The sequence below is a fragment of the Mustela erminea genome, chromosome 17 (genome assembly GCF_009829155.1).
Source record: "Mustela erminea isolate mMusErm1 chromosome 17, mMusErm1.Pri, whole genome shotgun sequence".
Taxonomy (NCBI): domain Eukaryota; kingdom Metazoa; phylum Chordata; class Mammalia; order Carnivora; family Mustelidae; genus Mustela; species Mustela erminea.
The window spans coordinates 9,444,079-9,472,031 of record NC_045630.1 but is presented as its reverse complement, the minus strand read 5'-3'; the positions used below and the strand labels follow the sequence as shown (position 1 = coordinate 9,472,031).

At 40.6% G+C, this 27,953-nt stretch overlaps 2 protein-coding genes across 6 annotated transcripts in view; one reads left to right on the top strand and one right to left on the bottom strand.

The window, feature by feature from the left end:
- ADSS2 (adenylosuccinate synthase 2) overlaps nt 1–17,080 on the top strand; it is a 34,907-nt gene extending 17,827 nt beyond the window's left edge. Inside the window, exons 5-13 of one of the 2 annotated variants that reach the window (XM_032317871.1) lie at nt 4,093–4,159; nt 4,427–4,534; nt 5,478–5,559; nt 7,611–7,737; nt 8,989–9,143; nt 11,026–11,150; nt 12,162–12,259; nt 14,616–14,765; nt 16,070–17,080. In XM_032317871.1, the coding sequence (XP_032173762.1) occupies nt 4,093–4,159; nt 4,427–4,534; nt 5,478–5,559; nt 7,611–7,737; nt 8,989–9,143; nt 11,026–11,150; nt 12,162–12,259; nt 14,616–14,765; nt 16,070–16,122 (965 nt within the window). In that variant the 3' untranslated portion in view covers nt 16,123–17,080. The other variant, XM_032317870.1, reaches the window with a different exon arrangement.
- Nucleotides 17,081–22,305: 5,225 nt separating this feature from the next.
- Nucleotides 22,306–27,953, bottom strand: part of C17H1orf100 (chromosome 17 C1orf100 homolog) — a 28,422-nt gene continuing 22,774 nt past the window's right edge. For 3 of the 4 annotated variants that reach the window (XM_032318793.1, XM_032318794.1, XM_032318795.1), the window contains one exon: nt 22,307–22,498. In XM_032318793.1, the coding sequence (XP_032174684.1) occupies nt 22,407–22,498 (92 nt within the window). In that variant the 3' untranslated portion in view covers nt 22,307–22,406. Of the gene's footprint in view, nt 22,499–27,953 lie in introns of all 4 variants that reach the window. The other variant, XM_032318796.1, reaches the window with a different exon arrangement.

Sequence of the window (27,953 nt, the reverse complement as noted above, 5' to 3'; positions counted from 1 at the left end):
TACTCTGGGTACTGAGGCTCACAGTGGACACATTCATACGGTGTAACATTAATAGTGTTAATAAAACTTAATGATAATAACCAAAAAAGATGGTATTAATGAATTACCTATTGAACATGCATAATAATCTTTTATAAAAATTAAACGGAGTCCCTAAGGCAGCATTTTTTGTCCTCAATATAGAAAATGGAAGATATTCAACGCAACTTCACACAAAAACTGTTCTCTCAAAAACAGTGTTGGTGGAGGTATTAAGGCTCCATGTCATGACGGAGCTTTATGAAAGTAATTGTGTTGATTTCCCTAATAGATCCCTGGGGCCTAGAAAACCTTAAAAGCATTAGCTCTGTGACAAGGTACTAAATTACCTTCTAAAAAATATGGTTTACCTGCTTTCCATCAACCATTTACTTGTGATTTGCCATGTGCCTTTGTAACTCATTTGAACATAGAAGATAAAACAGATACTTCAATGTAAAATGTCTTCTCTTTCAAAAGAAATGGCTTCCTCCAGCATCTCAGTTTTTGTCCTAGCTGACTAGCAAGGTCGGAATTTAATGAAACAGCTTCTTAAGAACTATTCTGGCCCCTCAAAAGTAGATGAGAAAGGAAGGCTATAAGGTATATACTGAATTAGGAGCATGACAATAAACTAATTCCTATTGTATATGATAGCTATTGTTAGAAATAAGTAAACATTTTAACATAGCACACAATACAGCAAAATGCCCAGTAAGTGCATAGTATTTTACCCCTTTTGCTACTAACTACCTTGTTATACGGAACCTTTCTCGTGCCTGAAAAAGCTGCTCTGCTAGTCAAGCATGTGACAGACCTAAACTTTGACAGCTATAAGACACTGATGAAAGAAATTAAGTCAGACTCAAATAAATGGGAAGATACTCTGTGCCCAGGGACTGGAAGAATTAGTATTGTTAAAATGTCTGTACTACCCGGAGGAATCTACAGATTAGTGCAATCTCTCTCAAAATTACAGTGGTATTTTTCACAGAAGTAAAACAAGCTATCGTAAAACTTGTATGGAACTACAAAGAAGTGGGATAGTCCGGGCAGTTCTGAGCAAGAAAACCCTAAAACCCCACAGGCTTAAAGACAGGGAGAACACATTGGTAACTGCCAGAGACAGGCAGTTGGTAGGGGTGTGCAAAACGGGCGAGGGTGGTCAGAAGTTACACACTTCTAGTTACAGGGTAAAAAAGTCACAGAGATGTCCTGGACAGCATGGCGACTCTAGTTAATAATACCGTATGGCATTATTTGAAAGTTGCTAAGATAATAGATCTTAGATGTTCTTAGCATGGGGTACCTGGGTGGCTCAATCAGGAGAGTATCCGGCTCTCGATCTTGGGTCTTGATCTCAGGGGTGTGAGTTCAAGCCCCACGTTGGGCATGGAGCCTAGTTAAGAAAAACAAACAAACAAAAAAGTTCTCATCACACACAAAAAAATCTGTGGCTTTTTATGGTGTTGGATGTTAACTAAACTCACTGTGGCAGTCATTTTGCTGTATAGACAAATACCCAGTCATTATGTTCTGCACCTGAAACTAAAGTTGTATGTCTATATATCTCCATTTAAAAAAAAGCTTCTCTGATGACCTTTCCTAGTTATTATCTAGTCCCCTTCACCAAGGGTAACCACTGTTCTCTCATCATAGATTGGTTTCGTTTGTGTTTGAATTTTATACAAATCACACATTTATGTATTCTGTTGTGCCTGACTTCCACTCAGCAGCAGTATGCCCATTCGAGTCCTCCATATTATTAAATGAAGAAGTGTCTTACTTTCATTGCTGAATCGTATATCCCCCCCACCTTTTTTTTAAAGATTTTATTTATTTATTTGTCAGAGAGAGAGAGCAAGAGTGAGCACAGGCAGACAGAGTGGCAGGCAGAGTCAGAGGGAGAAGCAGGCTCCCTGCGGAGCAAGGAGCCCGATCGATGTAGGACTCGATCCCAGGATGCTGGGATCATGAGCCGAAGGCAGCTGCTTAACCAACTGAGCCACCCAGGCGTCCCCGTATATCCCCTTTTATGAATATGGGACAGTTTATCCATTTTTACCATGGATGAAACTTTGAGTCATTTCCAATATTGAGTTATCACAAGTAATAGTGCTTTGCACATTCCTGTAAATATCTTGAGGTGTACGATAGGCCACTGTAGTTTAAAGATGTCACCCAGTTCTGTGACACTGAGAACAGATAGTGATTTACAGGATAATTTTAAGTCACACAATAAAAATCTAGTTTCTATATTGTGATCAACTAGTGTAGGAAGTGTTGGAACTCCCCATGAGACCACTAGGGAAGCCCATTAGTCTGTGCTTATTAACTTTGCCAGGCAGAGGAGAGGACTGCCTTGTCAATTCTGCCTTGTCTCAGAAAAGGAACTTAGGGCAAAAAAGTCTTTAGGATCAAATCCTAGAGGCTGGGGTTGATCAGATGGTGGCTTAAGGTCTGATCTCCTTGATTTTTTTTTTTTTTTCCCCAGTTTCAACATCTATAACTACAACATTAGTTTTCTGGCACTGCCAAATAGTTCTTTTAAACATGCCACCACTAGTTCTAGGAACCTCATATCAGTCATTCTGTTTAAAATTTATACATTTCAACTTACTGGGTACAGTAGCAATCATTAGCGAAAAGAAGCCATGGTTTAATGTACGGGAAAATGATCCGGTTGTACTTAGTGGGTGAATTTTATGGTACGTAAATGATATTCCCATAAGGTTTTTTTCTTTTTTTTTTAAACAAAAGAAGCCTTGGTTAAAAGTTGGAAGACCAGGGGCACCTGGGTGGCCCAGTGGGTTAAAGCCTCTGCCTTTGGCTCAGGTCATGCTCCCAGGGTTCTGGGATCAAGCCCCACATGGGGCTCTCTGCTCAGCAGGGAGCCTGCTTCCCTCTCTCTCTCTCTCTGCTTGCCTCTCTGCCTACTTGTGATTTCTGTCTAATAAATAAATAAAATCTTAAAAAAAAAAAAAAGTTTGAAGACCAAATTCTAGGCCTGCCTGTCCCATAAAGTCGCTATTTACTCAGTTGGTTAAATATTTGAGAACTTGTAGGCTCAGGAAATCAACTGGTAAGCTAACTGACATGGTCCCAAGACTCATAAAATACTGGAGAGAGTGAGCATGTGGGCGTGAGTGCGCTTGTGCGTCCAGGCCCAGGAAAAGGCACATTCAGGCAGAAGGGTTTGCCTTGTAGCCTCGGCTACGGAAGATTGTCCGGCTGACCAAGGGCAGAAAGGGGGCCCCAGATGAAAGAGTGTACTATCTCTGCACAGAGGCCACATCAAATTATCCTGTCTTTTTCTTTCGAGCAATAGAAAGCCATTGACTTTTAAAGGCTTGGGGGTAGTGACATCAAATTTGTGTCTTGGAAAGATGGCTTTGTTGCATTAAAAATTATGAATTTGAGATGTCCAGGAGTGGAAATATGCACCCTCATTAGTTGGCTAGAGTTTTGGCTGGAGACAGTGGAAGCTCGTGGGAGACTGGTGAGAGAGAAATGGCAGAATAACCCAGAGATGTCTGGAGGGTAGAAGCTGAAGAAAAGAGGGTATCTTAGTAAACTGAACTTCATAGAATTGTGCGGTACCCTCTTCCTGACAGACAGTTCCTAAAACCACAACATAGGTTGCAGTTAGTAGGAATGAACAATCGGGCATATTTCCCTATCCGTGTATCTGTTGGCATACTAAACCTTCGCTCCCACCATTGCTGCTGCTTTTTAAAACGCATACACTTGGGGTTCCAGGTGTCACAGTTGGTTGGGTCCCAGTTCGTGGTTTTAGCTCAGGTCATCGGGCTCCACACTTAGCGTGGAGTTTGGTTGAGATCCTCTCTCCCTCTCCCTTTGCCCCTCCTGCTCACGCCCCCTCCCTCTTCCTCTTTCTGTCTCCTCCCCCATAAATAAATCTTTTTAAAGAAATAAAATGCATCCATTTGATTAGTCCTGATGAAATTAGGCGAAGGGATTTATAGCTTAAGTAATTCAAAATGCAGTATGTTTTGCTCTTCCTGTAATACCTTTGTTTCGACAACAATTGTGATTTGGTTTTTTTCCCCTCAGTATTCGATTTTCATCAAGCCGCTGATGGTATCCAGGAGCAACAGAGACAAGAACAAGCAGGAAAAAAGTAGGGTTTTTTTTGTTTGTTTTTATTTTTGGTGCAGTTTAAGCATATACAGACCTTAATGTTTAAATTGTAGGCCAGAGGTTTAAGAAAAATTATTAGAATATCCTGTTTAGATTCTAGAGAAAATCAATAGGATTGTGAAATTAAACTTATAGAAAATAGCAAAGACAGAAAATAGTCAAAGTACCTTCATTCGATGTGATGATCTGACCACAAGAACTCCATCTTTCTTGTCTAACTCAAAGCTTGTTCTGATTTATTTTTAAGCTTGGGTACCACAAAAAAGGGCATTGGCCCAGTTTATTCTTCCAAAGCTGCTCGGAGTGGACTGCGGATGTGTGATCTGGTTTCTGACTTTGATGGCTTCTCTGAGAGGTAACTAACTTGGTTTTTAGAGTGAAAGAGCAAATGGGGTTTTTGGAATTTCTCAAATCCAGGATGCAAATTGGTATTCTAGGATGGAATTTTTCAAATTGCAATTTTTCAATTCCAGGATGCAAAATCAATGGTGGTTGACTTTTTTGGTTTAATTTGGACTGTAAAGTTATTTTTATTACTTAATTTCAAATTAAACTTCACGAAAAGTAACCTCATGATGATATCCTAGCAGTACTCAAAGAAAGCAAAGCCAAAATTATATTTAAGGATTGGGATTTGGAATGGTTTGCTGAGAAACAGATTTCAGGGGATGCCGGGTTACCGCATCCTAGAGCCTTGACCCTCCGATTTTCAGTTCTGGAGATCCCCCCCCCCTTACCCCTACCAAGACATAATTAGGCTCTTAGGTACTGGTGAACTGTTGTGTACCAAACTCACCTTAAAAAATAGAAATTGCCTCATTGACACTTACTCTCTAGAAAAATCTCCATGGGAAACCTAATGTCATCGAAACTTTATGGTGACTCAGTGACAGAGAGTTTGGTGGTTGCATTTAATAACAGTCGGCATCAAAGGCTTTACAACTCTGTCTCTTTTAAAAGCATCATGTAGACCATCCCCTTTATTTTTCACACGCTGTAATATAATTCAGATTTAAGTGTTGTTACAGATTTAAGTTCTTCCCTTTCCCTCCACACACTTCATCTTCCACACACACATTATGTTGTTGGTATTCCTAAATTTGAATTAAAAATACTATTTTTGAGTGTATCATTATTTATATGATTGATCTGTTTAGATTTTGTTTCTTAGAATGTAGCTTCAGTTTGGGATTCATTTGTTATTAAAACCACTTATCTACAGAAACCATTTGAATTGAATGATATTATTTGGACTATTCTTAGTTGAACTAATGTCTTGATTTATCTGTGTTTCTCAGGTTCAAAGTTCTGGCTAACCAGTACAAATCTATATACCCCACTCTGGAAATCGACATTGAAGGCGAATTACAAAAACTCAAGGTAGTGCTTTCATGTCCTTTTTAAAACTTGTTTGCCAGATTGGCCTCTAAGACCTTTCATTCATTCAGGTTTTGCATTAGGACCTGCAAACATAAGAATTAAGAACATAGAGTGTTAATTTCCTTTATGGAAATTACACTATGAGAAATTATATGTTAAATAATTTATAGTATAATAAATGCCACAGAGATATGTATAAAGCATTGAAGATAAGAACTAGTAAAGCAAATTACTTGTCCTCTTTAAGTCTGAAAGCATATAGGCCTACCTAAAAGGACAGGACATGTTTGAGTCACTTCACATGATGTGACTGAAAGAAAAGACTGAGTAAGTAGCAGAGAGTAGAAGTTCACGGTCTTGTATTGGTCTTATATATGCAGTGATAGGGAGTTTGGCTTTGTATCCTGGAGTTAATGAAAGGCTATTCAGTAATTCTGAGCAGAAAAAAGACTAGGTTTGTATTAAATAAAAATCCCTCCTAGCAATGTGGAGCATAGACCAACAGAGGGGCAGGCAGCAGGAGGTAACTTATAAAGCTAGCTGGGCCGATCTGGAAGGATGCCCCACGGGGCCAGTGTCTGTAGCTCTTTGTCTTAAAAGACAAACTAGGTGATTGGCCAAAGGTTGGGTCCACGTGTGGCTGTTTTTAGGTGTCAGTGGTGCCTGAGTTCGTCGGGAGGCAAATCTCCTACCCTTTCCACCTCACATTCGTCCCTGATATTTGGTGTGTTTCGAGCTGGGCCCTATGTATCTGATTATTACTTCTTCTCTTCTATAAATAGGTATGAACATGAAATCCAGAGCTGAATAAGAATTTACAAACCTCATATGCCATTCTAGAATGGTTGTAGACCTTAAGCATATCTACTCACTAAATTCCTTAAGCAGGGGCAGCGGCAGGGGTGGGGGACCTCCAAGGAAGAGTCTGAATGTTGGGTATTTAGATTTCGGTGTATTGCTCGTTGCTTAGAATAGACTGCCATCTTCTTTTCATTCTGTCATGCAACAAATATTTCAAATTTATTACCGGCAACTTGGTAATATTTATGCACTAAAGTGTGGATATGGCTTTTTTATCCATGTTTCATGGAATGTAAAGCAGATGAGTAATTGTGAAGAGAGTTGGAGAAGAAGATTCTTAATAGGTGGTAGATATCAAATCAGCACTTTAAGGAATAAGGGACACGGTGAATGGCATGGTCATTTCCGGCATAACGAAAGGTCTAAACCAGGAATAATAAGCAAGAGGCTAGAGCTGAGGGGCGGGGGTGGTGTGGATATAACATGTTCAGTGAGTTCATGAGTGGATGGTAGAATTTCCATATTAGACTGGCTGAATAGGAAACATGGTTGAAACTAGATTTTATTGTAGTTATACTTTAGGCCTTGGGGGAACTTTTGTTTATATTACATTTTTAATTGAATTAAAAAATTAAGCAGTATTATTAATACGTTTAATATGTTTTATGAGAGTTTTAGAATGCTCATGTGTAAAATAGTATTTGCTATTATCTGCTAGTAATGCTGCTGAGATGCTGCTGTAGCGGACGGAATACTGTGGCAAAAGAATATTAACGGTTACCGCTGTTTGCATGCTTGGCCGTGTCACTTGTGACCCACACCAACATTTTGGCAGTCCCTGGATGCGTGTTTCAAAGCTCTTGGTTACGTGGATTATAAATGCAGTTTTTTAAATACCTCCCAGAATATAAAAGCACAATGTAGTATACTCAGCTCTTTTTATTTTCCCGAGAGCTGGTTCTTGAGGGATGGAAGGCCATCATCATCACTTGCAGTGGTTAACGTAGAACCTTTGAATTTCATGGTTTCTCTACTGATCTTGAGCTAGGGTCTCTTTTCTGGAGAATCAAGACGAGACACCAGAGCTAATCCAAATATACTGTAGGGTGGGTGCCATCACCAACCCCCTTCGTCTTTGCACAAGTTAAGTTTGCTTTGTCACAGAATTTTACTTGGCAAGTTTTACTTGTACCGATCATGTTGGGAACTTATTAGCACACGCTGAAATTGGCTTTTGTCTCTGTCTATAGGGTTATATGGAAAGGATTAAACCAATGGTGAGAGATGGAGTTTATTTCCTCTACGAGGCCCTGCATGGACCACCAAAGAAAATCTTGGTAGAAGGCGCAAATGCAGCACTCTTAGATATTGATTTTGGTAAGTGAGCTATGACTTGCCGGAGCTTAACCCAGCCCTGAAGTACTTAGGGTATAAATAATTAATGTTTGCCTTTACAGGTTTTAAAACAAGGCTTTTAGCTTGTATATTTAGGAATGATGGACATTTGTCACCTCTAATCTTTTTTTTTAAGCACTATTGTAGAATACACAATGCATATAATACATTTTATAGTTTATTAGAAAAATGAAATCCCTATTTGGGTCAGTGGGTTTAGGATTCTGTAAACTGATTTCATTGCTTGGTTCATGTTCTGTTTGCTTGAAACTAAGATGATTAGAGGAGTCCTGTGGAAGGATCTTTAATTCAGCCTTTTTAAAAAATAACGAGAACTAATAAACATTGTCATTAAACATGCGTATTCTAAGATCTGTGGAAATCTGCTTAACTCCCTGGGCCTAAGATTCTGAGTGGATTAGGGCCTTTCTTCCACCTTCAAAAAGTTAAGGCTTTAATGTCTTTCAGCTACTGCCCCATTAGATTGTTGGCCTTTCTCTCTGAACATGATCTCAAAGGATAAGTCAGTGTTCTCAGCTCTTACTGACATTTCATTGGCTTTTGACTTTCAAGTAAACCAATTAAAGAAAAAATATTATTTCTATTACAGTAGATATGTATTTTTGGACTCCATAATATGCCTGTGGAATCTGGAAAGAAAGCAGAGTGTCTGGTTAGATGTGGATAGTTAAGTAGGAACAGGATCTTTAGGGATGAAGGAGCACACTCCTCAGCTTCTGTTGTCATTTTTGGGATTATTCCCTTAATGGAGATGAGAAGCTAGGATAATGAATACCACCGAATTCTTAGTATACTGCTGTCACTCTAGATTGTGGCTGTATCTTAAAAATGTGTATCAAGAAAACAATAAATTCATTTTTAAAACAATAGGAACATGTTAAAAACACGTAGATTAAAAAAGTCTGCATAGTAGAATAACGCTCAGGGTCCAGCATGAAATTATTTCGTGATCCATTAGGTGAGCACCTGCCACACAGAGCTGCCTGCGCACGCTCGAAGAGCCTCGCCAGAATGAGTGTTGCGGGGAGAGCTCTGACCACTGTGGTTTGCTCTCATTCCGGACAGAAGGGCTCAAGACTAAAGGCTGAGGTTTGAGAGGGTGGTTATAGTCAAGTCTGTCCAGTACCTAGAATGTACTCAAATGCATATTTTTTTTTAGTAATTGTTTCAGAGTAATGTATATCTGTGTGTGTATATTTGTTTCTTTTTTAGGAACTTACCCTTTTGTGACCTCTTCGAACTGTACAGTTGGAGGTGTCTGTACCGGGTTGGGAATGCCCCCCCAAAATGTTGGGGAAGTGTACGGGGTCGTGAAAGCTTACACAACTCGAGTTGGCATTGGTGCCTTCCCAACAGAGCAGGACAATGTAAGTCTGTTTTTCACTAGATCCAGTTCTGAAGGTTTTAAAATAAAAACTTCCATGTCTCCTGGGTGGCTTGGTTGGTTTAGTGTCCGACTCTTAGTTTCGGCTCAGATTGTGATTTTGTGGTGGGCTCCGTGCTCAGAGTGGAATCTGCTTTAGATTCCCCCTGTTTCTCACTTGTTCTCTTCTCAAATAAACAAACAAACAAACATAAATAAATAAAAATCTTACAGGGTGGCTCAGTTGGTTAAGCATCTGCCTTCAGCTCAGGTCATGATCCCAGGGTCCTGGGAACCAACCCCCAGGTTGGGCTCTTTGCTAGCGGGGAGCCTGCTTTTCCCTCTCCCTCTGCGGTTCCCCCTGCTTATGCTCTTTCTCCCTTTCTCTGTCAAATAAACAAACCTTTAAAATGTAAAATAAAAACTACTTTTTTCCCTCTTATTTCTTATCTTCCTGTGCTTTCTACTGAAGTGGCAGCAGATTGGCAGCAAAAGACAAAGGGGTAGAGAGTACTTAAAGGTAACTGTAAGCGCCAGGCTGCATGAAGGTGGGCTTGTGAGGGAGGTTGAGATAGTGAAGGGGAAAGAAATGGTTAAAAATAAGAACTGGGGGCACCTGGGTTAAATGGGTTAAGGCTCTGCCTTTGGCTCAGGTCATGATCTTAGGGTCCTGGGATTGAGCCCCAAGTCAGGCTCTCTGCTCAGCGGAGAGCCCGTTTCCCCCTCTCTCTCTCTCTGCCTGCCTCTCTGCCTCCTTGTGATCTCTCTCTTTCTCTCTACTAAATAAATAAAATCTAAAATAAATAAATAAATAAATAAATAAGAACTGCCTTTCACCAAGGGCTTGTTAGGAGCTGGGGCTGAGAAGAGTGACTTCAAGACCTGCTCTAGTCCTAGCCAACACCTCTGCAGTGGTGACGTCGGGCCAGGCACTGCCCAAGTATTGTATCCTCAGAAGCTCTCTGGACCTCACGATCCTCGGGGAGCTGGGTGGTGTCACTGTCCCCCTTCTACACAAGAGGAAACAGGCACGGAGAGCTGAAATCACTTGTGCAAAGTCACACAGAAGGACGGGGCTGGGATTCAGATCTGACAGATTGATGTCAGAATACAAGAAATCAGAAAGGTGTCAATGAGGGAATAGATAGATGATAAGTGAAAAATTAGGTTGTAAGGAATGGCTGTGGCTTAGATCTTTTTTTTTTTTTTTTTAAGTTTATTTTTATTTTTTTTTAAGAATTTTATTTTTTTGTCAGAGAGAGACAGCACCAGCAGGGGGAGCGGAAGTCAGAGGGAGAAACAGACTCCCTACTGCGCAGAGAGCCCGATGTAGGACTTAATTCCAGGATCCTGAGATCATGACCTGAGCTGAAAGCAGACACTGAACTGACTGAGCCACCCAGCCACCCCTGCGGCTTAGATCTTGAGCATTGCAGTCAGCCTTCATTCTTTCCGAAAGGGTGTTGTGCCGTCCAGAACTACTGACTAGCTGAGAGTTTGTCTTATGATTTTAAGGAGGATCATTGAACTGCAGTTCTTGGAACAATTGGCTTGTCTATTTTAATAAATTTAATAAATACTTAATTAACAACCTTGTTTCTAATATGTAGCATTTTATATGTTAATCTAAATTTTAAGAAGTTATCTAACATCGTAAAAAATACTGGTTTTACAGAAGTGGTAAAAATTGAAGCCAAAAGTGGATCTGTTCCAAATAATGCCTACTTCACACATCATTGGTATGGAATTCGGTCTTCCACTGAGTAATTTTTTGGAAGATGTTCATCTCTATAAGATTTTGACTTGTTATGTGATCTTATGCGTAATTCTGCTAGATTTTACAGCATTGGTGTTATAATCCTAAAGTCCTATTTTCTGTTTTGTAGGAAATTGGAGAATTATTACAAACAAGAGGTCGAGAGTTTGGGGTAACCACTGGTAGGAAAAGAAGGTGTGGCTGGCTGGACCTGGTTTTGCTCAAATATGCTCATATGATAAATGGGTTTACTGCGTAAGTATTCTTAGAAACATTTCTTTCAGGGAACTAAGGTACAGTTCATGACCACAGGTTACATTTTGTGGAGTGCAAGCTTGAAAAGTAGTACCCTGGTAGAAAAAGTTCACTGTTTAGACTCCAGATGAAATCATAGCTCAGGGTTCAAGTGGACCAAGAGCTAGGGGAAGGGGACCCACGGGAAAAGGCCCCAGGTTGTCTTCCTACACATCCACAGTTGGGAAAAAGGAATCCTGTTACTCCCCTGTGCATGTCAGTATAGAGGGAAGTGAGGTAGGTGGGTAGGTAGGTAGATGGTGCGTTTTGCTTATATGGAGGGGAGGCAATATAACCCATTTAGGGCGTGATTAATGTCTAACTCAAATCTCAGATTCACGCGTTGTGCCATGACTTTGGTTGAGTGAATCTTTCTGTGCCTTTTCCATCATCTTTAAAATCTAGATAATAATTGAGGTGCCTGGGTGGCTCAGCGGGTTAAAGCCTCTGCCTTCGGCTCTGGTCATGATCCCATGATCTTGTGATCACGCCCCACATCGGGCTCTCTGCTCAGCAGGGAGCCTGCTTCCTCCTCTCTGTCTGCCAGTCTGTCTACTTGTGATCTCTCTCTGTCAAATGAATAAATAAAATCTTAAAAATAAATAAATAAACAAAATCTAGATAATAATATTACCTACTTCGTGTGGGTGTTTTGAAAATTAGGTGAGAAATACAGTGAGAGCATATAGCGCCCTGCCTGGCTCCCTGAAATCACCCGGTGAAAAGTTGCTGTTCACACATGTACATAAATATGTAAACAAATGTATTCCTGTTTGTATTAATTTGACTTAACTTCCAGCAACTAACAAATAAAGGATGAAAAAAATAATTTGCAGATAAGAATGCCAAACCTACTGTTCTCTCTAATTGTACAGATTTTTCCTTTAAAACTATTTCCCAGGCAGTTTATTGGGAGATTTGATATATTTTGAAGAGGTTTGCTGTTTGAACATTGCCTTTCCTTCCACTTAGGTTGGCACTTACCAAATTGGATATTTTGGACATGTTTACGGAAATCAAAGTTGGAGTTGCTTACAAGTTAGATGGTGAAATCATACCTCATTTCCCAGGTACTTTTTTCCATCTGTGACACAAAGAATATTATTAGGTGAACATGTTGGAGCCATTTCATGAAGTTCTGTGTAGTTTGTGGTATAGAGCCACGGGGTTGATACCCTCTTTGTGGATAGCACAAGTATATTCACATGTTATTGGCATTTGTTTCATAGCTGCTGTGCATTTGAATCCTGGATTGCAGTAGTAAGCATGTGTTCAGACTCAAAATAGGAAAGAGAAACATGGTCCCTCTGAGCTCAGCCAGCTGTGCTGTTCCCGAATCTCATCTTCCCTACTTTGAAAGTAACTTCTATGTAGGCATGCTTCTCTTCCTGGAGAAACGTGGGGTAGGAGAAAAGAGGGCTACTCAAAAGAGTAAGCAGGCTCCTAATACATTTACCCACCCTGTTCTCGAAGCCAGAGGAATGATTTTCTCATCTCCTATGTCAAAAGTGGGTGGTTGTAGGAAGACTTCCTACATGAGGTACTGTGTTTCTTCAGGCATATCTTTAGTTATAAGATTTTTTCAGTTACTCAGGAAGTTCCATAAATGTTTCCAGCTTCCAGAAATAGGAACTGTTCATTTGTTTAGTCACCCTATAAGCCTGGGAATATGCCAAACAAAGGAATATGCACTTGAATGAAACTTGGTAGGCTGGTACAGGTTTTGTGACTTGATGGTGATGACCAGTCCTTGGCAACCAAGGATCACCTCAAGTTCTTAGAAACACATTTAAAATCATTACCTGTTAGTCTGACATCTGGGCCATCTCCAGTCTTGTTTCTCTTGACTGTTCTTTTCCTTGATTGTGGATCACTGTTTTATGACCAATGACTTCTGGTTGAATGTGCTTAACAGTGTAGTGACTCAGATTCTGTTATCCTCCTCTAAAGAGTGTTGGTTCTTGTTTCAGGGGACAGTTGAATTACTGGCTGATCATCTCAAACTTGCATAAGCTCAGTTTTCTGCTCTGTTAGTATAGTTACATGAGTGCCCTGGGTGTTTCCCAAACCTTTAACCTGGTATGGATCAGTCTCCAAATTCTGTCTCCTCTGTGGATCTCGGTAGCTTGGTTTTAGGCTTTGTTATGGAGGGTCAGTAGTCAGTTATACTCGTGAACATGGTTTTTTACATTTTAAGGAGCAGCCTTTCTGCTCTCCCAGCTGGACGCCAGGAGAGTTACCAAGGTGTAAAGAGATCTCTCTAGTCGGGCAGTGCTGGAGCTCCAGTGTATCCCGTCCTTTCCCTTCTCTTAGCACTGCTTGACCTCTAGAACCTGTCCCCCCAACTGTGTGACAGCTAACATCTGGTAAGCCTTCCAGTGATCCCATGGGTCCTTCCCATGTGATGGGACTCTCACATGGACTTCGGAGGGGTCGGAGCTCCATGTATAGCCCCCTCCTCTGACACTTGACCGTGATGCCTCTCGCCACTTCAGCTTCCCTGAAACCTGATTATCCGCCTTCTCAGCTCAGTGGGACCACTGTTCTCCACTGACTCTGGTGTCGTGGCTTCCAGTGGCTGGGAAATTGTCCCTGGGCAGAAAGTTGCATAGTTTCAGGACTTGCTTGGGAGTTTTCTTTTTCTCAGAACCCATGTTTTTGTGCTGCCTGTTGTCCACATTGACCAGTTGTGGGATTTGGGCTGTTCCAAGGAGGCAGCTCCCTTCAGCGGGGGGCAGTTTCTGAGCACGAGTCCTCCGTGGGCAGTGCTTCCACAGGCGGGGGAATGAGTGTCTCAGTCCCGACGTGGGAAGCCTGGACAGAATCCCCACAGCATCCGCTGTAACAGCTCTAGTTAAACTGTTCTTACCTTTTGTACATTTTCCGTTCCTGTTAGGAGATGCAGAGAAAATGGTTACGTGAGATAATAAAGAAAATTTCCAGGTCGGCTTTGTACAATCACAAAATCAGTAGATCTCCCAGATGAGAGCACGTTTGCAAGTCTCCTTTCTATGAGAGGTGGGAACCTCTCCTTTCTGTGAGGTTGCCACCTGTATGCAACCATACATAGGTCCATAATCTCTAATCCACAGTGGGGTTTCTAAAATCTCTAAAAATGGAAAGTTTAAAGTTTGGCACCAAAGTCCTTTGACAGCAAAACTTGAGTTGCTATTAGAACTAATAATCTCTCTGCTTCGAGTGAATTAGCCTGTCGCTGTAGGACTGTGTTGGATTATGAAAACGTTGCCTCAGGTGGTCAGTGTCCTGTCTGACCTTCCTGTACTCTGGGAAACTGCATTCGCATTCCAGAACTCCTCTGGCTCCAAGGATTTTCATAAGAGATCATGAACCTTTGACATAGAAAAAGCTGTTTGGCAACAGGCAGCATTCCACCATGGAAAAACAGATTTACTCTTTAACTTTCAGCAAACCAAGAAGTCTTAAATAAAGTTGAAGTTCAGTATAAGACGCTGCCTGGTTGGAACACAGACATATCAAATGCAAGGACGTTTAAAGAACTACCTGTTAATGCACAAAATTACGTTCGATTTATTGAAGATGAACTTCAAATTCCAGGTAAGTGTACTTTATGAACAACGGTCTTTCTTCTGTTTCTAACTTAATGGTCTACCTTTGAGATACAATAAAAGAAAGATCAGTATTATTTTGTAGAGTGTTCATGATTTGCAGCAATGCCCTAGAAAATATAAAATAATCTTATTTCTTAGAGTAAATATAGTTATCTTTCTTTAATCCTTTGTATGCCTGAAGACAGTAGGTTACCTCACACTGTTTTGACTCTGTCTTAATTCTCTACTACTCTGGTATTTACCCCGTGACATTCATGCTTGTTGCTTTCTTCCTCTTAGTCACAAAGCCTTTTGTATCTTCACCTCCACCAAAAATGGTTTGTGGTTTTTCCATTTGCGATTAAACTACCCTTGGGAATTGGGGGGGTTGCTTGAATAATTAGGAAATTACTGGTACAGAAAATAGGAAATCCAGTTTGAAAAAATATAAGAGGAGAGGAAAGAATAAAACTTTATTAAAAAACAAGCTGGCCAGGGAGTTGTCCGGGGAGTTAGGCATAACCAGGTTATAGCTGTGACTAGTTAATGGAAGTTTTTAACACATTGCTTTCTTCCTTCTACTTGTACTGGTAGAGATTGAAAAGACAAAAGCAAAGTGGGTAGAAGGTGTCCTTTATGTAGAATCTATTGTGTAGTTATTCTGATTTGTATTGTGGTTCGTCTCAAGTACTAGTCTTGTTTTCCAGATTGCTAGCTGCCCCAGCCAGCGTGATGTCCAACTTAGTCAGCATGTTTGCTATGGCTCTTAGTCAACATTTTTTTGAAATACAAGCGAGAGTGAATTTAACAGTGTCCTGTATAAAAATTCCATGAAGGTTAACCCATGTGGTATAATTAATATTTAGAGATTCCTATAGACTGGTTTAGTCTGTGCAAGTTAAAATAGTATTCTCTTCCAGATGTTTCTACATTTTGAGATGCAAAAGTTACACTGTTACCTCTTAGCATCCTGCTTTTATCAAAGATGCTTAGATCTCATCTAGTAATTAGGGACTTAATCCAGGGTTCAATAAGTCTCTGGTGGTTTGGGCCAGTATTTTGCTAACCTAAGTATTAGGCGTTGAGGACTTGGAAATACCACGTGATTAAAACTGGAACTGGTAAGGCACACACCAGCACCGGTGTGTTCCGTTTAGAAATCAGCCTGGTCTTCTAGCAGGACAGCAAAGGATAGCAGAAGGCACCTGGAAAGTTAAATAGTGACCCTGAGAAGAGTGGGGATCTTTTCATCCCAAGGATTGAACATTATAAATGAATTGATATTATTCTTGTACTTTCTTCCCTTACCAGTGAAATGGATCGGGGTAGGTAAATCCAGAGAGTCTATGATTCAGCTCTTTTAAGGATTTCCAGTGACGCAAGAAACACTCCTTCAGGAGGGAGGGAAAGGACTTTATTAAATATTTCATTTATGATCTGCAAATTTCAAGAAGGCAGACATCGAAGTGAGTTTTAAGCCCTAGAGTTGTTTCCAGTCCCTGAAGATGGCTGGCTGATGTGGAGAGAAACTTCTGGCGTGTTCCAGTGTCAGCCACCTCTGCTGGCAGAATTGCCGAGTCATGTGTTGCTCCTGCTGCTCACGGTGCCACGTTTTCTTTCAGTGTTTAGTCATAGTATGATCTGTGTTGTTTGAAATCTAAAATAGAATTCCTTCCAGTGTAGTTTTTCTTCTCTATTGTCATTGTGCGTTCTTAGGTTTTATCTCTACTAAACGGGAAGAACAATTAATGCAGTTTTGCACAAATATTTTTTACATTCTGGTCATTCAATTTGTCAGTGTGATCTTTGCCGTTAGGAAAAAAATGATGAAAAGAGGATTCTGTAAACTTTTGTAATGCTATAAATTCTGTTTAACTTGTGAACTGTTTATTTTCTGCTGAGACCATTGCAAATTTGAGCTTTGGCGAGGGAGGGGGAGGGGATTATATTCATGTATCCTTTAATTTGTACAGAACACAAAACTTACTTCTCTGTAAATTATTTAATACATTGGGCATTTAATTAAATGTCCAGAGAAAGATGTTCCCTAAAACAACAATCTTAATGTTTAAAAATATTAGTCATTAAAAGATCGTTGTGATAATTGGTGGATATTTTTCTTTAATTTCAGGCATTAACTCTGAAATGTATAGCTGGGTTTTTTTGTTTTTTTCTTTTAATCTTACCATTATTTCTAAATCTAGTGGATTGATTTTCAACATTGTGCCTGCCAGTATGCCTACAGAATCATCTATAAGTGTCCACATGAACCCAAATTGTCAGTCATAATTTTGATCATGCCTTTATTTTTTCTTTCTTGGAAAAAAAGAGGTGTTGTTTTGACAATTAGGCTTAACCTACTGTGTTGTAGATTATCCTTCAGTGAACTATTTTAAATGTTTAAATTAGGTGCCACTTAAATTTATTTTATTATACCATCAATAGCTGATTAAAAAGAACCAAATATTTCTAGTATGGTTTGTGTATTGTGTTTTTGTTCTAGTAAAAGAAGTACTGGTAATACTAGTATATAAAAAAAGAGCTTTATTCCTGTAGTATGTAGGGATGGGGTGGGGAGACATCAAAACAGACTTAGAAAAGAATGTAAATACCTTTTGTCTTCACTAGAACTATTTTTATCAATACTTCAGAAAATTCTGAAATAGAGCCAGCCTTGCTGGATTCAATAAACAAAAAGGATAGTACAGATGATCTTACAAGCCCATTGCCAATCAATAATGACTTTTATGTAAAATTCGTATTTAATATTACAATAAATAATTTTTATTTATGCTAATAGAAATTGAATGGGCTTTTTATTTCTCCTTACCCTTTATCTTTCTACTTGAACTACTTATCAGGTTGAGTTGAAACGGGGTTTTTAAGTCCACATTCTCTTCTTGGCTAAAAGTGTTGTGTTACTGAAACCATTTTAGTAATAGTCCAGAGGCAGATGTGAAGAACTCGTTCTCTAAAGAGATTACTAAACAAATAAACTTAAAAAACAAAAACAACAACAACAACAACAAAAAACAAAAAAACCCTCTTAACTGAGACATCACCTGGATGTCTCAGTTTGAAGATCATGCGACTTGGTCCCAGGTTGTGTTTGAGCCCCACGTTGGGTATAGAGATTACCAGAAAAAACAAATGAAGAAAAAAGCATTGATTCTCCAAGTCACTGCTTTTTTTTTTTTTTTTAAATCAAAAAAGTGCAAATCTATTGATGTTGATAGACATTTACTCAATTTTGACCAGGTTGAGTGATTCTCGCCTCTCAGTCTTTAGAAGTGTAAGTTGGTTAAGAGAGAGGTTCTGATCTTCAGATTCAGTTGTCTTGAAATCCTAGGTAACTATTACAGTAATCTCTACTGGACAAGAGTATTTGCTAGAATCTGCTAGGTGTTGGGGGTGCGGTAGTGTATTGTAAGGCAGCAGCCAGATAAACGTATTTGTAAGCAATCTGCACCACAATGGGAAAGTGCAGGGTGTTAGGAAGGAGAACTTAATGTCAGTTCAGAAAGAGTCAGAAATGGCCAGTAGCAGAAACGGGATTCAAACAGATCAAGAGGGTGAGTAGTCAGGAACAAGGGCAAAGACCCAGAGGCTGAAAACATTTTGGAAAGTTGGGGCAACTGAAAAAAATGAATGAGGGGCTGGTGAGGCAGATAAAGTTGGCAGAAAGTTAGAGGAGGACTCTGCCAAATAACCAAAATGTGTTTCCCCTGAAAAAAGGTCAAGGCCAAAATGTAATAGATACGATTATGGGGGCATAACAGGGACACAGAAAAACTGAAACAAATTTTAAAGCGCTGTAGAAGGTAGAAGGGAACTACATGGCAGAACAAGGTATTTCGGTGGGGAGATGCCCTTTTTAATATATTTATTTTTTATATATTAGTGGATTGATAGAGCTGAATGTCCTTCACAATTGAGTATGTGAGTTGAATGCCATTCCAGTCCGAATTGCCAGGGGATTGTCTAACTGGACAAAATTATATTGAAACTTTGGTGGAAAAATGAATGTGCAAGAATTCCTAAGAGAATTTGTGAAAAAAGTGTGTCAAGAGGTTGTTCCTCACCAGGTGTTAAAACACTGTTGAGCTCTTGTAGTCAGAGTAAGTGATGTTGTCATGGGAATGAACGAATACACAAGGGGAATGGACTGGGCATTTCAGAGGTAGCTGCAGCATACATGGGAGCTTGATAATAGAGGCTTAAAATGGCATTTCATGTCATTGGAAAGTACATTAAAAAATGATAGCAGAAGACCATTATTATTGCAGAAATATTTCTCCCCTCAAATCCATCAGTGTTTGCTTCATATGTTTGGGGCCCCTGTTGTTTAGTGAATATATATTTATAATTCTTAATATTTCTTGATGACTCCTTTATCAAAACATAAGTCCTTTGTTGTGACAGTTTTTGACTTAGTCTATTTTTTATGATATTAGAACATCTTTTTCCATTCTTTAATTTTCAGCCTACTTGAATTTTTGGATCTAAAGTGAGTAACCTAAATAAATAAATAAATAAAGTGAGTGACCTGTAGACTGCATACATGACCTTGGGTTAGGCAGAAGACGTCTTAAAGATGATAGTGAAAATACAATCTATAAGTGAAAAACTCAATAGATTGGACTTGATCAAAATTTAGAGCTTTCATATTTCAAAAGATACCTCTACGAAAATGAAATGGCAAGCCACAGATAAGGAGAAAATATTTGCAAAGTATGTATCTATAAAGAACTCGTATCCAGAATATATAATGATATACAATGATCTGGTATAATTAAAAAGAAAATAACCTAATTCAAAAATGGTCAAAATATTTGAATAGACACTTCACCAAAGATATATAAATGACCAAGAAAAGAAGTAGCAACATCATTAATCACATTACGAAAATGCAAACTAAAACAACACATCCCTTCACAACAATTAGAATGGCTACAATAAAAAAGACACACTATTACATGTATTGATGAGGATATGGAGAAATAGGAACCCTTTATACATTGCTGGTAGGAGTGTAAACTGGTGCATTTTAGAAGGTTCTTCTAAAAAGTAATTATAAATGTAAAAATATGATCTAGAAACTCCACTCCTAGGTGTCTAGCCAAGAGAAATGAAAAGATATGTCCACACAGACTTACAAATGCTGCACAGATGAATGAAGAAGAGGGAGTATATCTATATAATGGGCAAAAAAGGGGATGAAGTGCCTGGTATGACTTCATAACATTACAGTAAATGAAAACAGCCAGATACAGAAGATTTCACTTACATGAGAGGTCCAGGAAAGGCAATTTGATAGAGACAGAGAACAGATTTGTGAGGTTGGGGGCAGGAATGGGGAGTGACTGCAAATGGGCACAAAGAATTTTTTAAGATTTTAGTTGAGACAGAGAGAGAGAGAAAGCAAGATCACAAGCTCTGGGGAGGGGGCAGAACAACAAGCAGACTCCCCACTGAGCAGGGAGCCCAGTGGAGGGCTGGATCCCAGGACTCCCAAGATCATGACCTGAGCCAAATTCAGACAACTGACTGAGCCACCCAGGCGCTCCTGGCACAAATAATTTTTATGGGGTGATGGAAATGTTCTAAAATTGGATTATGGTGATGGTTGCACAGTTTTTTAAATTTACTAAATCACCACACTGTATTATTTTTTTTAAGCTTTTATTTATTTATTTGGCAGGCAGAGAGGCAGGCAGAGAGAGAGAGAGGTGGAAGCAGGCTCCCTGCTGAGCAGAGCGCCCGATGCGGGTTTCGATCACCGGACCTGGGATCATGACCTGATCTGAAGGCAGAGGCTTTAACCCACTGAGCCACCCAGGCACCCAACAATGGAAATTTAAAAACACACTTTCAACAAGTGGGTCAAGGAAGAAATCACAAGGGGCATCAGGAAACAACTTAAAGATGAATGACAAGGAAGGCACAACAGTAAAACCATGGGATGTTGCAAGCATGGGCAGTTCAGTTCAAGAAACTGAAGACAGTTAAAGGTCTCACATCGACAACCTAACTTTACACCTTAAGGTGCTAAAAAAAGAAAGCAACCTAAACCCAAAACCAGTAAAAGGAAGGAAATAGTAAAGATGAGAGTGAAGAGAAACAAAATAGAGACTAGAAAACAACAGAGAATATCAGTGAAACTGAAAGTTGGTTATTTTAATTCTCTGTGTTTTCGTGTGTGAGGCCACAGCATAAACCCCTGCATATGAGAAGTTTCTGGTCCCTTCATGATTTACTCTTATTTTTTCTGTTCTGTCTCTAGGATGCTTATTAGTCAGATGATGGACCCCCTAATTTATTGTTCTAGGTCTCTTATTTTTTTTTATTTTTATTTTAATAAAGATTATTGTGAGAGAGAGAGAGAGAGCAAGAGAGAGAGAGCGCACTTGAGTGGGGGTGGGGAACAGCAGTGGGGAGGAGAAGAAGGGGGTCAGAATCTCAAGCAGACTTCCCTCTGGGTGTGGACCCTGATGTGGAGCTTGATCTCATGATCTGAGCGGAAACCAAGAGTCAGACACTTAACAGACTGAGCCACCCAGGTGCCCCTCTGTGTCTCTTTTACAACAAAAATCTTCTTTGCCTTTCTATTCCATAAAGAGTTTTTCAGATTTTTCTTCCAGTGCTGTCAGATTTTTAATTTTAGCAATCATAGTTTTCATTTCCAAGAGCTTTGGAAAGATTGTTCATGTTAGTGGACGTCATTATTTTGAGGCATCCTTTGTCAGATGACAATGTTACTCTGTTAGCTTTGTTTAGGTTCCTTGGTGTTCCCTGAATTGTTTCCTCCGGCATCATTTCTTCTCTTTATTTTGGTCTTTGTCTTTCATGTTACGTTGTTTTTCCAACTCTCAGGTGATGGTTAGCTCTTCACATCTGAGACCATGGCAATGGAACACAACCAGAAATTGTGTTCCTGGGGGAAGTTTATCAACTGGTAGGCTTCATTTTGGGGTGTTGAGTGGGGAACCAACTTGTATGTTGGGGGGTTACTAGGGGCCAGAATGTAGGATTCTTTTCTTCAGGATCCTTCATTTCTTTAGAAAAGACCCTCTAGTTTTTTGCCGGAGGAATTGATGCCCAATTGTTCAGATAGGCGTATTCACTCTCTGTGTATAGACTTTAAATTAGTCCTTTTGTATTTTACCAGTCTCATAGGTCACTACATCCACAGCAACTTTAGGGTCTGTGGTGTTGGCAGTCTTCCTTCTTGGCTACATCCCCAAGATCTTTTACTTTTTTTTTTCCAGCAGTGAGTGATGCAATTATTGAATGGATAATATTCTTACCTGGTCCCCCGTATAACTGCTGGATTATATGTAAGATGGTTTGTCAGCATCAGCAATGAGACTGCTGTTGGGGCTGATGTGCGAACAGATGGCAAGTTCTCTTAAACTTGACTCTTTATTCCCTGCCCTAGGTTGATCACCTAATTCTGAAAAGAATTTGCAACAGGTAAATATTTCAGGATGGTAGCCATCTGGATACACACTTAAGTCAAAAGTCGTTCTGGATACACACTTAAGTCAAAAGTCGTTCGGTTATTATTTTAATCTAAAGGGGTCAACTAGGAACTCTGAATGTTGTTTTGACCGAATGCCATTGTTACGTTAATTTAAAAGGTTTTCTTTCAAAACAGCCTGTCTTCACAACAGTAGAACTCTGGCAGTGAATTTAGTGGTCTAGGATTTGATGAAATTGTGGCTAATTTCTGGTCCCAATCTGAAATTTGAAACAAATTAATGATTAGTTTTAAGACCATTCACTCCTAAATTTTAACATATGGTCAACAACAATTATGTGCAATAACAAAATAATATGGTGGATTTAAGACAAATGAATATAATATGTAAAAGATGGGGAGAAAAGGACTTGAAACTCAAAAAAAGATTATTTCTGTGTTTCGATCTCTGATCAATAGGGAGACCGTTGAATTAGGCCCAAATGTAAATAAAATTAAATCAGCCATATAAATTGGCATTTGACATCCTAATTTTAGACCCCCACACCCTTTAAACCCTACATTATTAACAGATCATTTTGTATGATGTTTGTGTCAAACTTCGGTTATTACCATCCCTAAAGTCATACCCACTGGAGTTCCCTTGTACTTTATAACCTCTTATCTACAGTCACAGACAGTTCTGCTGTCCAAAGGTGAGCTTTTAAGGAGGGCTGGGGGTTAAATACGTCAATCATCTTGATGAACCAAAAAGCAAGAGCGTTTCAATGATACCAGCGTAACACAAATATATTATGTGTGGTGCTGTGCACTGTGTTCAGTGTTTTACTTACGTTAATATCCACAGTAATCCTCACAGACCCGCCCACAGTTTCACCATCCAAGAAAGATTAATGAACTTGGCCAAGTTTATAGGATTGTAAGGGGACCCAACCCAGGATTATCTGGTCCTAAAGTCCCTGATCTTTTCCCTGCTCTTTTCCACTGGCCACAGCACGTCAATAGCACCGAAAACGCAAACATGCCATCCCTGGAAGGATTTTTTCAAATCGTATTTAGTAAAGTGTGTACCTGTCCGTAGTAAGTAACCATTTGACTTCCCGAGGCTTACTGTAGGGTTAACATAGCAACTCTGACCTTCTGGAGGGTTTCACTGTGTTTCAGGGAAATATATCTAAGTGGCTTAGGAGTGTGAGGAAGGAATCCCATTCACCAGCCTCAGTGATCCTTGGTCAGAGTTGCCGTGGAGCGGAATGACCCATTCATTTAATGAGGTAAATTCAACAGACTTTTGTGGGGATTCCTTCTGAACCTCCATGCCCACAGACAGTAGATGCTATCGAGCCTGAGAAATGCTATGCAAATTTGGGGTGGGGAATACTATGGAGAGGACGTGTGAAATGATCTTTGGGATTTCCTTACCATTTGATAAAGTGAAATTATTGTTCATGTGGAATTGTGAGGGTGACATCTTTGAAAGTCATCATCGAAAAACAAAATGAATAATTAATTGAGAACTACAGAGAAAATTTAACCAACTTGCTGAATCCCACTTACTCCAGCTACTTTAATAATTTAATATCATTTAATATTTTCACTTTGAACAATTTAAGAGATTTTCAAGGATAACTTTGATTCTATGTGATTATTACCTTAGGCCTTGGTTTTAGAACTTAATTCCTATGTAAGATACAATTCCATTGCCTTGGTTTTTTTGTTTTTGTTTTTGTTTTTTGGCACGTGCTGATTCTTTGATCAGTAATAATATAATGGCTAACTTTTTTTTGAAGGGTTATAAATGTTACAGGCAGAATGCTAAAGTCTTTACCTGGATATCTCAGTTCTCTTAGGTAGATACTATTTTTATCCTTTCGCAGATGAGAGAGTGGATGTTCAGAGAATCTAAGGGTCACACTGCTATTGAGAACATACATTTTATTTTTGAAGAATGAGTTCTTTTAAGTATTTGGTGCCAGGATGAGGAATACAAGGGCAATTTTTGTCTGAGGGGCCATCCTAATCCTCCCAAGCTCAAGTTCTCTGAGGACAAAGTCTTCATTTCTTACACTGTGTCTTGCCCATAGTCTGTGTTTCCTAAATGTTCCCTAAAGAAATGAATGAGCCCCTATGCCCCAAGGAGGAATTTTTTACTGAGGAAGAACTTCTTGCGTAATAACTGATCTATCTTGATCTCTATTTAATCTGTTTCTCACCAATTCCCAAAAAAGAAATAAGAACTGACCACGAAATGCAAATCAGTCCTAAGCCCTGCCTTTAAAATCTGATCCCAAAGACTGGTCAGATGGTCAAGCGAAAACAACCCACCACCTTGATACACAAATTACCATCCATCTTACTCTGTGGGAAGCTTGACTGAGCCCCTGCTGTGTTAGCTCTCAGTGCTCAGATTTATGACCTCTCTCTCCTGGGTCTTGCCTGCCTGACTGTTGTTTACAAAACAATGGCCAACCAAGTATCTGCAAATCCATCCAGTTCTCCACTGTTCCCAGCTATCATCAGCCACAAACCACTGCTTCCTAAACTTGGCTGCATGGTGGGATTAATCTGGCAAGATTTTTAAGGTATTGATGCGTAGGACCACCCTCTCCCAGCGGGAGATCCTGGTTTGAACGTCTGGGTCTGTCCTGGGCATTGGGATTGTGAAAAGTGATGTCACTGAGGTTAAGAACATTTAGCCTAACCGTTGCCATGGCCTCCTGACTCACCATATTCGATCTCTGCCCCACCCGACTCCCCAGCCTGCCTCCTCTTCCTTCTCCACAGTTAGAGCAATCTTCTCAAAATGTGTTTTTAATCGTGTCACCTCTGTCCTCCTTCCAGACTTTTTGCTGGTTTCCCATTAATCTCAGCCCAGAAGTGTCACAGCTGAAAATGACCTGTAAACCCTCTCTTTGTTCGAGCCTCAGCCAGCTCCACCCTTCCTGACTTCAGTGCTTTCGTGTATTTCGTTGGTACTTTTTTTTAGTTCCTCAAATATGTCACGCCCGTACCACAGGGCTTTTGCACATGCCCTACTTGCGGGGAAGCTCTTCCCAGACTCCTTCCCTGGTGAACTTCTAGCTCATCATTTCCTCAAAGACTTGTTGTTGTCCCTTTCTGACTCGTTAAGTGCTCCTACGGCATCACATAAACTCTGCTTCCTAGCATGTATGGCAGGTGAAATTGTATGCTTATTTCTCTCCTCGTTCCCCACTGAAGCCTCCTGAACATAGAGACTTTGTGTCTATTTTTGCTTGATGTGGTATTGCCAAAACCTTGCACAATGCCTGGCATCCCCGTAGGCTCTCAAATTATTTACTGAAAGAACACAGATGAATGAATCAAAGTGCTCTCGACAGCAGATCTATCACCAAGCCCCACTGATGTCACCTCCAAAATATCTCTGGAATCCATTCATTCTTTTTCGTCTTCCCTGCTGCTCCAAGCTGCCATCATCTCTGTTCTAAACTAGTAAACGGTTCCCTCACTGGCCTGCCTGCCCTGCCTCCTGTTCATCTCCAAACAGGGTCTTAGCAGCAGCCAGAGTGATCTTTTAAAAATACAAGCGACAGGGCCCCCCTCTCTTCGAAACCCGTTCAGATCTTCCCTTTGGGCTTGGACTGGAACCCGGGCGTCTTACCATGCATACCCTCACTGACTACACGCCAGCTCTGCTGTCTCCTTTCTGTTCCTCAAACACGTTGAGGCCTTTCCTGCTTTCAAGCTTTCACGCTTTCTGCTCCTTTAAATGCTCTTCATGTGACTCATTGCTATTTTCCAGGGCTCAGCTAAAACCGTATAGAGGTTTTTTTTCCCTGACAGCACTATTAAAAGTAATTTCCCTTAGCCGCACTTATCACCCTGCTTATTTCCCTTACAGCCCTACTACAGTCTATAATTTTTTTTAAAGATTTTTATTTATTTATTTGGCAGAGAGAGACACAGCTAGAGAAGGAACAAAGCAGAGGGACTGGGAGAAGAAGAAGCAGGCCCCTGCAAAGCAGGGAGTCCAATGCGGGGCTTGATCTCAGGACCCTGGGATCATGACCTGAGCCAAAGGCAGATGCTTGATGACTGAGCCACCCAGGCGCCCCCAGTCTATAATTTTTTAAAAAATGTCCTTGATTATGCTCTGTACCTCACCCCCTCCCCAAAGAATGTCAGCTCCTTGAGAGCAGGTATCTTGTCAACCCCCACCAGACATACAGTGTCTAGTTCATAATGGGTGCCAATGAGCGAATCATCTCACGGTTGCCAGCTTCCAAGATGGGTCCCAGTAATTCTCACCCCCTGGCATCCGTGCCTTGTATCATCCCCTGGCACACTGCCTTAGGGTTGGCTGTGTGTGACTGGTAGGACACCTCAGAAGTGACAGTGTGTGACTTCTGAGCCTAGGTCATAAAAGGCATTGCAGTTTGGCCATTCCGGGGCAGGACCCATGGCACCCCTGTGGGGAGCCCTCTTGGAAAGGCACCGAGACCCCCATCGCCAGCCAGCATATGAGTGACGGCCGTGTGAATGAGCCACCTTGGACATGGATCCTCCGGCCCCAGTCAAGCCTTCAGATGATAGAGGGCTCACTGACAACTGGCTGACCCCTTGAAAGACCTGAGCCCGAACCGCCCAGCTAAAAGATAGATATCATCATCATTCATCTTCTAAGTCACTAGGCCTTGGAATGCTACGTTACTCCAGGAAAGATAACAAATGTGCACTCAATCTGTGGTTCAGTGACTAGAGCCATGAATATTTCAACATAAATTACCTCTTGAATGGGTTAGGCCTCAGACCTCCCTGGGGAGGGGACTGTTGGACCCTGTTCCTATCTTAAGTTTCCTGCCTGTGCCTTCCAGCGCCTCATTCCAGTTGTCTGTGGATGCCAACTTGACACTTCTGCCGAAAACGGTGCTTTCTATCAGAGGCACCGACAATTGTGCCAGACGTGGAAAGCAATGAGCTTTAATTTCTCTCTCCTCTCTCATGAATTCTCTCTTAATACCACCTTTCCCACTCCAGATCCTACACCACGTGAGTCTTCTTCCCATTTCCCACGAAGCCTCCTCAGTTCAATTCAAGAGCAAGGGTTGGGAGTACAACAAATCTGGATGACCTGAATGGACGACTTATCAGCTTGAGGAAGTTTCCTGAAGTCTCTAAGATTCAGTTTTCTCTTCTGCTACATGCAGTAAATAATAATACCTCTTTTCATGGTGTTAGGACTCACGGCAACCACGAGTGTGGACACATGTGTGTATACCCCTTAGCACAGTTCTGGGCACAGGACAGATACTTTAAATAGTAAAAATTTATCCTAAAATGCAGACATTGAATTTCCATTCTACACAGGCACAGGCAAGTTCAGAGGAGCTGAGTGTCTTGCTCAACACTGCAGAGCTAGAATGTGCAGGCCAGCGGCCCCCAAGGCCCGAGTCCTGCCCACGCTTCCACAGCTCCATCCTGCCTGACTGCCAACGTAGTCGTGCCTTCTCCAACCCATCCTGAGCAGGCCGACCCACCAACAGCCTCCGAGGCCGCCTGGGCTTTTCCTTGATGGGTCCCAAGATGGCTCTGATTGTCCAAATGAAACTTTCCAGACTCCCTTCTTGAACTCCTCTTCAGTTCCAGCCATTCTGTCCTACTCTGCCAACTGCATGGGATCCCCCACTCCCTCCTCCTCCTGCCTGGCCCAGACAGGCCAGCGTACTCGTGTCTGGC